This window comes from Belonocnema kinseyi, chromosome 2 (genome assembly GCF_010883055.1).
Source record: "Belonocnema kinseyi isolate 2016_QV_RU_SX_M_011 chromosome 2, B_treatae_v1, whole genome shotgun sequence".
NCBI classification, from domain to species: Eukaryota; Metazoa; Arthropoda; class Insecta; order Hymenoptera; family Cynipidae; genus Belonocnema; species Belonocnema kinseyi.
In genome coordinates, this window is record NC_046658.1 from 58,815,882 (window position 1) to 58,825,767 (window position 9,886).

Sequence of the window (9,886 nt, forward strand, 5' to 3'; positions counted from 1 at the left end):
CGAGTATTGTGTCGATATCTCTGTGTAATACTTCCTGGCACTTGATAACAAATTTGGCATATTATTTAAAAATGGCAAAACTCGAAATTAAATATATGAACACAATATTTGACTTTGAATAATTAACAAATTTGACTTTAATATTTCCGAATGCCGTGGATATATATTTTTAAAATACAAATTTATACAATCTAAGTAATATAAGGAAAGTAGAATTGGCGATTTATCAAATCATAAAAATTATTGTCGTTATACCACATAATTAGCAGTGTCTGGAATCGTAAGGAAATCATTCATAGCCTTTTTTATTTGTGAAGATTCGCATGTGACATTACATGTATGTATATGTATAGGCTTCAAAAGAATAGAATTTTGCAAGAAATGTTGAAATAGATCGTGGTAAGATATTATGTGAGTCTGTCACGTTTAGTTTCTGAAATTAAAATGACATAACTGGAGAAGTTTTGTCACGTAAACATGATAAAATTAGGGTTAAATTTGGATTAATCTTGATTATCAACTTAAAATCGGAAGTAAGATAAAAAGTCTTCGACAGGCTAAAGTTTCAGTGCAAAGTGAAAGGGAATATTTTATCACTGTAAAGATTAGCTCATCTTTTATTGTGAGCAAAAAAAATTTAATACCCCCAATACAAATTAACATCCTTTCGAATATTTTTGTTTCATTTCCTATCAATAAAAATCTATTACGATTTACTAAAAATTCAAGGTCGTTCAAAAATCATAGTTTTCACACATTAGGATTTCTACATTTTTGATAATGAAGCCATAAATAAAGAAACCGCATTATTTATTTTTAACGGGGCTATTTAGTTCTATAGTTCCTTGACAAGACTAGAATTGCTTTTAGCGAAGACCTATCAGATTATATTTTTTATTATACTATTAAAAATTACAGCTTCACCTCGAATGATTTTCTCTACAAGAAACATTCTTAAGAATGTTATTCAAATTTGATTGAATCAGCATTAATTTTTGTTCATCATTTTTTGTATAGATAGCATTGAATCATATTCATTATTACCCAAACATATATTTTACCGGGTTCGTAACAAAATTAGAAACTTTTGTTTTCTTTCTAATTCCGGCGGAAGCTCCGTTTCGCAATGATATAAATAAGTATTTTAACTCTTAAACCTAATGACTTAGATTAATATCAAAAACTTGTCGAGAATTTTCTTTAAACTGTGGCATTATTTTTTTTAACTAATGCAGGTATTTAACTTTTTGTTCTTGATTACAATTTTTTTCCCTATGGTATAAGTTGAGAATAGATAATAGCTAGAGTTTCTATCAATTGCAAGACCGAAAAATTAAATTCCTGCATTAGTTTAAATAATACCACACTTTAAAGAGAGAAAACTATTTTTGATAGTTTGCGTAATCTTTCATAAAATTCAAATATTCGTGCCGTCCTATTTTCTTTAAAAAAAAACAACATAATATTTGGCGGCCATTGATTCTGCGACGCGAGCATGAAACGTGAACTGAATTAAAATGGGTATGGTCGCGCAACGTTTTGTAAATTAAATTATAAATAAAATTTTACTTTGTCAATGAAATAAGGTGAACAAATTTCAAAATAGGTGAAAAAGATGACAAATCTCCAAAATAGGTTAATCAAGATTTCAAACTTTAATTAACTTGCGAAAATAAAATATTTTTAATTTAGCAATAAAAAGTCATTAGATGAAAAAGCAGACATTACAAGTAAAAATGCTTCAAAATGGAAACGCTTGAAAGTAAATAATATAAGGTTTGCACACTTCTAATATAAAATTCCTATATCATTTAAATTTCTCAATTTGAAATTTTTTCAGGATTTTACTCAAGTTTCCTAATTATTACATTTTACAAAATTACATTTATAAGCAGTATAGCTTTGAAAAACTATCATTTTTATATTTTACTTCAAATTTTTTAGTTTTCAATTTGGAACGACTAACTTGTAAACATTTAAATTTGGAAGTTGTTCGATTTTTAATTGTCCAGTTTCAACCTTCAGAATTTGATATTTTTACATTTCAAACATTTTAAACTTAAAATGGTTCAGTTTTAAATGATTTACATTTTAGGCTATCAAAACTAAGCTATGCTAATATAGCATTTAAAAGTACCAATCTAAAAATTTGTGATTTAAACATTTAAAAATGAAAGCTAGCAAAAGTAAAATTTTTTTGATCGATGTCCATATTAATAGATTTAAAAATTAAATTGTCTAGATTCAAGTCTGATTCAAACATGATCCTAATAATTATAAATTTTAAACTGTTCCAATTTCAACAATTGAAACTTAAAGCTGTCAAAATAAAATTTTTTAGTTTATTGTTCTTAAAAGTAACATTAAAGTGATTGTATGATTCTTTTACTCATTTCCGTATTTAATGGTTAATTTTCTTTAATCACGAACCTACAGTTCAGCTAAAAATGCTTAAATGGGAATAAAGGAAAAAGATTTAACATAAAGGTTAAAAATAAAGTGATAAAATCTATCTGCGAGTTTCTAGAGTTTTCCGACAATTCCAAGTTATCCAGTAGCAATACAACACACCTTGAGTAAACATAATGTATTTATCTGTTTGCAGAACATTTTGCCACCGTTTATAACAGTAAAGTGCGAAGGCTTGTTATACGAAGTGACAATTAATTATTGTTCTATTTGAGCAGTACGAGATTACTACTATTTCAAGTTGATAAAAGTCCATAATAGTTCTCAGTATAATTTAATTTATCTTAGATACCGTAAATGAAACATAAACGACACGGATATTGTAAATGTACAAATTTAATTGAGTACATTATCCGCAAAATTCCAATCTAAGACTCCAATTAAAGAGCAAGCGTCTTATAAGTAAAATAATAAACAAACCCGGAAATGCCTATGCTTAAAACAAATTTTTAATATATATTTGAAATTTCATTTTATATTAGCATGTCAAATTTGCAAAAAAGTTGAAAATAAAAGAGTTTAAAGGAAACTGTACAGAATTAACTTAGTGGAAATTACCAAACAACCCATTATTGATTTCCTTTCTTTCAAGGTTCCAGCTCACATTTCATTACAAGGAAACGGGCTCTACCTATTACTCATTTAATTTCTATCAACAACTGAGACACTAGATAAAGTCTTTAGAAATTTGATCAGATCAATTGGCATTTCTGTTTAGTAAAAAGGAATCATAAGTTAACGAGGTGACTGAATTGACCAATTAACCCGAAAGGACTCGTTCATTTCTAAGTAACGTTACGTGAATAACGTTTCGCAAGAGTCACTTACAAAGTTACGATAGTCATAAACAGATAACAGAAAATTGTCCAAGTGCCGCTCAGGACAAAACAAAATTATAGAAGTAATTACGAGCATGGTTTTAATGCTCGACAAATATCGTTGGGAGGGGGGGGGGGCAAAATAGAGATGTGAAAAAATAAACTCACGAGAATGTGAGTGCACTGAGAGGGTTCGCCTTTTCCCTTGGATTCTTCACCTTCTCCGTCTGTATTCTTCCATCCATGATCCCTTGACTTCACCAGTAGTCTCGTTTTGTAAATTTTGAAAGCTCCAATTTCATAGAGTAATACTGAAAACAGAAAAACAAAGTTTTTTTAAAATTATCTTTTAAAATGCTTGGGAAAAAAATAATATTTTAATGAGTGGAGTGAAGTAATTAAACATAAATAATATATAATTAAATAGTTACATATATATATATATCATAATTTACAGAGCCGCAAAATGTAATGTGTGATAAGTTATCTCTTCAGGAGTAGCATTTTTCACTGGTTTTACGTGTTTAACACAGAAACTTGATTCGTTATCCATTTCAATATTACTACATTAGCTCTTACTAACGACTATAATTTGCAAATCACAGGTATTTTATTATTCATAAAGCAATGATTAAAGATCTGATAGGTAGGAAATATTTATTTGCAAATATAATTTTTGCAGTCGTCACTCAACCTTTGCTTTTAAAACATCTAATTCTTATTTGAATTAAAAATTGATCTCAACATTTGTATTCTATTATAGACAGGTTTGATAAATAATCAAATCTCTTATGACTGATCCCTTTTAATAATGGTACTTGAGAAAATTAGTTAAATTCTAATTACATATTACAGACGAAGCAACACTGGGGAGAGCTTCCGAGACTCTGTGTAATGTTTGAGCATTTCTCAATTTATTGAGGTCGCATTAGAAGTTTGTAAACCGTATAATCGACAATCAAGATATCTCGTGATAACAAGCCAATATAACGATAAGCCGTGAACAAGAAATAAAAAATAAGCGCCTGGTTTGATACAGAAATCTCGATTTTCCTCATTATTTTCAATTTCTCGACTTCCATTCTCATGATCTCCACACTGTCGCTTTAACAAATTTGCAATGCTACAAACAAATATAATTAAGAGAAAAACTCAGTGATACCTTTTGTTTTATAGGTAAATAAAAAAGGTTGGGTAATTCACTATTATTAGATTTTTATCACAAATAAAAAATATCTTGACAAATATTTTTAAATTCGGTTGCAGTGAATGTATTAAACTAGTTTTTATTTTAAGAAAGCAACAAGTTTGGCATTATTCACTGATATAATTCTGTTTTATTTTATATCGATTAGGCCGATTACATTTCAAATCATACAGAGGTCCAGCTTAGGTTTTCAGAATAAATTGATACTGAACTATATTATTTGAATATGTGAATAAGTAACTCATATTCATATACTGTTCAGATGTATTTATGAAAAAAATATAAGAATGTGAAAAATGGCTGCAGTTATTCTGAGAACTTAAGAAATTGATCTTATAGAGCAATTCCATATTAAATTATTTGAATAATTTTAGCTATTGTTGGTAATTTTGGTCAAAATTATAGTATCCGTTCTTTATGGCTTTGAAAAAAAGCTCAAATAATGTATGAAAAATAAAAAACTTACGATATATTCAAAATTGAACATTTTGGTCCTTTTTTCATAATTTTTCATAACTTTGGTGAATGCAATGACATTATGGGATATTCTTGTAAGAATTATTCGTAATAGGGCGCAGGTTGCAAGCAATATTTTTTTAACAAAACAATTTCGAAAACTTCTTGACTGTTTCAAAAAATAATATTTTAACTGAATTTATGAAAAAGACCTTTTTATTTTCTTAATTTTTTTATATAGATATAGCTCACAATTTCCTCTACAAGTTGTGTAAATATCAAGATAGAATCATCCTCAATTTTCCCGAAACAATTAAAAGCGTACGCCGAAATTATGCCCTCAATGTGAAAAATCATATAAAAAATACTCTTGAGTGCTGGACACACCATGTCACGGCGTACATTCTTAATTATTTCTCGAACGGTAAGGGAGATCCCATTTTGATATTTACAGGGCTTGTCGAGGACATTGTAACCTATCTATATGGAAAAAATAAAAAACAGGTTTATTTCAGAACTTCAATTTCAAAATCATTTTTCGAAAAATTCTAGAAGTTTTTGAAATGTTTTTGTTAAAAAAAATATATATTTTTTAAAATGCATCCTATTACGAATAATTAAAAAATATACCTTAATATCATTAAAATCGCCAAAGTTACAACAGTTTAAGAAAAAAGGATCAAAATGGTAAATTTTGAATATCTTCGAAGTTTGTTAATTTTTTCGAAAATTATTTTAGAGTTTTTCTTTCAATACCTAAGAGAACGAATACTATAATGACCATTAGGCTGTTTCTTATTTATACTTGGTGGTATTTTCTTAAAGAATTTGTTTACTCTCACCCCCTAGTTTTGATGAAATTCCCGAAAATATGATCTCAAAATTTGAGCCAAATTGGTTAATATTCAGGGGTGACGGAAAGGCCATGAAGTTTCCCATTGTTTTTACATTGGGAAAAAGTTTTAAAAGCTTTTTTTCATAAATAACCACCAGTGGGTAATTTAAGAATACCCCATTATTTTTCTAACTAATTTTCAATTGCTTAAGGCCATGTAATGAGTGGGTCACGTTACCAAATTCCTACCTAACCGACAATTTTTTTATTTCCTATCTTATTTTCATACGAAGCACCACATCAAGTTGAAAATTTTGAATACTAAACAAGAAGCACTAAGAATGGAGAATCTGGTCCTAAATTTTTATAATTATAAGAAAAGTTTTTTGTTGTAAATAATTAATTTTTTTATAATTATTCAAATTTAGGACCAGACCAGAGTGGCGGTAAGGTAGGAATCTGGCAACATGACCCACTCGTCACATGGCCTTAAACAATTTTATTTTGTTCAAATATTTTATTTTTGCCATTTTCAGAGAGACTGAAATATTTTTAAGTACTACATAGTTTTTTAAAGAATATTGTTAAATGTTTAAGCAAATTAAAATTATTTAAAAAATGCACTAAGAGTGTTCTTAGAAAACAAAGTAGTACCTCCAAACGTTTTAATCTTTCCAAAAATGATAAAAAAAATTTAAACAAAACAAAATGGTTTAAATGGGTTTATTTACATTTACAAGTATTCTAAAAACACCAATTATTTTAAAATATTAAAATCTGTCAGAAATTCCTATAACTTATAAACTCATAACACCTAAAAAATAAGCTCATTTCGTGACTTAGCTAGGAAAACAAATATCTAAATAATTATATTGTTTAAATAATTGGAAATTAGTTCAAATTTTTTGGGTATTCTTAAATTATCGATTTCGATTATTTATGGGAAAGCCGGGTAAAAAGCGGTAATGAAGCATAATATTAAAATTTATAACATATCGGATAGGGGTTTCTTTTGGGACCCATGGCTAGTCATTCACTTTCAAAATGCATGGTTGATTCTTATTCACTGACGAATTCTGAACAATACACTGAAAAATGGAATTATTTGTAACATACCGTTGCGTTTAAATATTATATTTACGAAAAGCTGACTTTTTCCCATATTAAATCATCTGGAAAACTGACATGCCTGAAAATGAGAATGACACAGAGAACGGAACGAACCAAGGATGAGAGCTAGGTGCATCCATCTCGCAAGTGCCTTGGCATGTTTTTGGCACGCGCAATATGTATATGTCAAAGATTTAAATTAAAATAATCTAACGAGCTTTAAAAACTTAATCAACTGATTTGTTTTGACAAATAATACATACATTGAACAGTTTCGTGTACTAAAAACCACTCCAAATTTTTTTTCGGGTCATTCTGAATCATTCTATTTAGATTGTTACATTTTCCAAAAAGAAACAGAAATAATCCAAAAATTGTATTGCTTTTCCAAAATATGCTAATATTTAATACATTCCTTTTACACAAATTTAAATAAAAAGATTTCTATCGAGAAATTGAGGTAAAATTATTTGGACTCAATTGAAAGAACTTTTATGATATTCATAAACAAATAATCCTGCAGATTGGAACGAATCATGAGTTTCGTGTCTCTATTTAATAATTTTTTATTTAAGATATAAAAAAAATTTTCGTGTATGATTTCATGCAAAAAGAGCATGAAAAAGATTCACAATAAAAAAACCAGAGTTCTAAATCTAAACTACGACACTTTGCGGCTCATTAGAGACAACGAAGATTTTATAACTTGATAATGAGTAAGTCACACGCTTCAATTGCCGTATCAAATCGTTAATTAAGAAATATAAAAGATCATAAAGTTATTCACCTGTACAGATGTGTTTATATGAGTCAAGGATTTAAATTTAAATAATCTTACGTACTTGAAAAATGTAATTATGTGATTTGTTTTGATAAGTAATACACACTGAAGAGTTTATGTATTGAAACCAGTCCGGTTTTTTCCTCATACAAAGTAAATAACATGCTTCAATTGCAGTAACAAATTTTTCATCAAGAATTATAAACAATCATAAAGTCATTCACCTGATCAGCTGTATAATGTCACGGTCAAGCGTCACATTTGCATTGTGCATAGACAACATGATTACTCGGAATATAACGCTCCATGGTTCAGATTTCCCTTGCATAATTAAATTAAAAGTATGAGAAAGTCAATAAACTTTAGCTGACAGTTCGTACTTCGGAATAGAAGCACTAAAATAGAATGCAAAGCGTCTAAAAAGTCCAACCTTTCATCTGCTTACCTCGTTCAACATATCAGTCAGTTAAATTGTTTAAGATGTTTAAAATCTCTTAGAGAAAAAGATTGATTGTTTACTCAAAAGTTCCACTGTTGTCCTATTCACTGTTAGTAATTGGATTGATAATAATTAACATCTAGTATGCACATTTTAAAGAGGTAGTTTTATAAATGATACAACTTTAGAGACGTGCCAGAATTTCAAAATGATACGATACAATTTTTGCAAGGTCGAAGCTGAATTTTACCAAGTTTATCTTACATAAGAGAGTATAATGTCAAGATCACTCCGAAATGCGTGCGTTCGATGCGAAATATTGCGAACGACAAGATGAGTTTTGAACCGTTGAAATGAGTGGCGTTTTATAACCTTTAAATTAGAAGACATCTCTTAAATCATTTTGTTTTAGGATACCTTTACACTCTCTGTACTTTGAGCAATCGAGTTTACTTGTTTAAATAAAAATCTTGGAAATAGCTTGTGTCATGTCATTTTAAAAATTTTGATAGCATTTTTATCACTCACCGGGTTTTAACTGACTACAGAGGACGTTCAAATGTGATTTAAAACCTAGGACTTTAGCCTGACGAACTAATAGGGACTAATACATCGGGACATTCCGGAGACGAGAAACTAAACACCACAGTTCACTTAACTAGTGAATAGCATGTACTATCTCACTGTGCTGATGAGTATTGGGTACTGACGGCGACTACTAAAATTGCCTTGCATGTTTCATTCCGCATTGGTTAACCCCACATTAACCCCCCAACAAACACGTGACCGCGCGAATCCACAGCTGACACCCAGCTGACGATTTTGCCAGCAGCTTTTCAATCACTTCCTATCTGAGCATGCGTAGAAACAATTTCGAAGTTTTATTTATTTTCTATACACTTTATTCTTGCCAATTAATTTTTTATTTGATAAATCATATTATCAAGGGATATGTCCTGATTTTGTATCGCTGTCCTGATTTTCTGATTTTTTATGCCATATATGTCTTGATTTTGTATGCCCGAAAGCGAAAATTCGCGGCTTTGATTGCGTGGACCTACATTTTTTTCAAAATTACTGATGGCGCAGTCTCATTTTGACTGGTTCAATTCAATGTTATAAAATTGACATATGTGTGGAATTTTATTAATATTTCAAAAGGAAGGAGCCCATTCGATAGCCCAGAAATATTGGAAAGTTCTAAAAACTATTTAAAATAATTAAAATATTGTATATTCTTCAATGGAAATTCATACTTTTGGGTTAAAAATTCAATCATTTTGTAGAAAGTTCCTCTTTTATTTAGCATGCAAATATCTCATTATTTTCTTTGTATGTAACTGAAAAATCTTTCTTGGTTGAAAACTAGATAACCAACATTTTTTTCGAAAATGTGCTTTTTGCATAAAAAATTCTTCAGAAATCAAATACATGTTTTGTTAAAAGGATTTTTCTAAAAGCTCATTTTTAATATAGTAATGTAAAGATTAGCAATTCAAATCCAGATAACTGACGTTTTGTATTTGTCTCCCATCTTCTTCTTTTTTAATTGCCTAAAATCTGACCTTTTTTTAAAAACTTTTTTCTGACAAACTTTCCCTTCCTAAACGTTTTTAAATGCAGTAACATAATAAAATACCTCTAAATTCTTGAATGAGTCACTTAAAATCAATTTACTTTTTCTAGTGTATCTAATTTTTCCACAATTTAGCAACTCAATTTCTCGGGAGCAAGATTATACTTTTTGTGTCAACTGAAAATAATTCTGATC

At 29.0% G+C, this 9,886-nt stretch overlaps 1 protein-coding gene across 4 annotated transcripts in view; it reads right to left on the reverse strand.

Annotated features, from left to right (window-relative positions):
- The window catches only part of LOC117168450 (probable multidrug resistance-associated protein lethal(2)03659), a 28,256-nt gene extending 19,404 nt beyond the window's left edge, over positions 1–8,852 (reverse strand). Inside the window, exons 1-2 of one of the 4 annotated variants that reach the window (XM_033354104.1) lie at positions 8,644–8,852; positions 3,456–3,598 (exon numbers count right to left, since the gene is read on the reverse strand). In XM_033354104.1, coding sequence (XP_033209995.1) covers positions 3,456–3,532 — 77 coding nt within the window. In that variant the 5' untranslated portion in view covers positions 3,533–3,598; positions 8,644–8,852. Of the gene's footprint in view, positions 1–3,455; positions 3,599–4,133; positions 4,174–7,900; positions 7,998–8,643 lie in introns of those variants that run through there. The other 3 variants (XM_033354107.1, XM_033354106.1, XM_033354105.1) reach the window with 3 other exon arrangements.
- Positions 8,853–9,886: the final 1,034 nt, after the last annotated feature.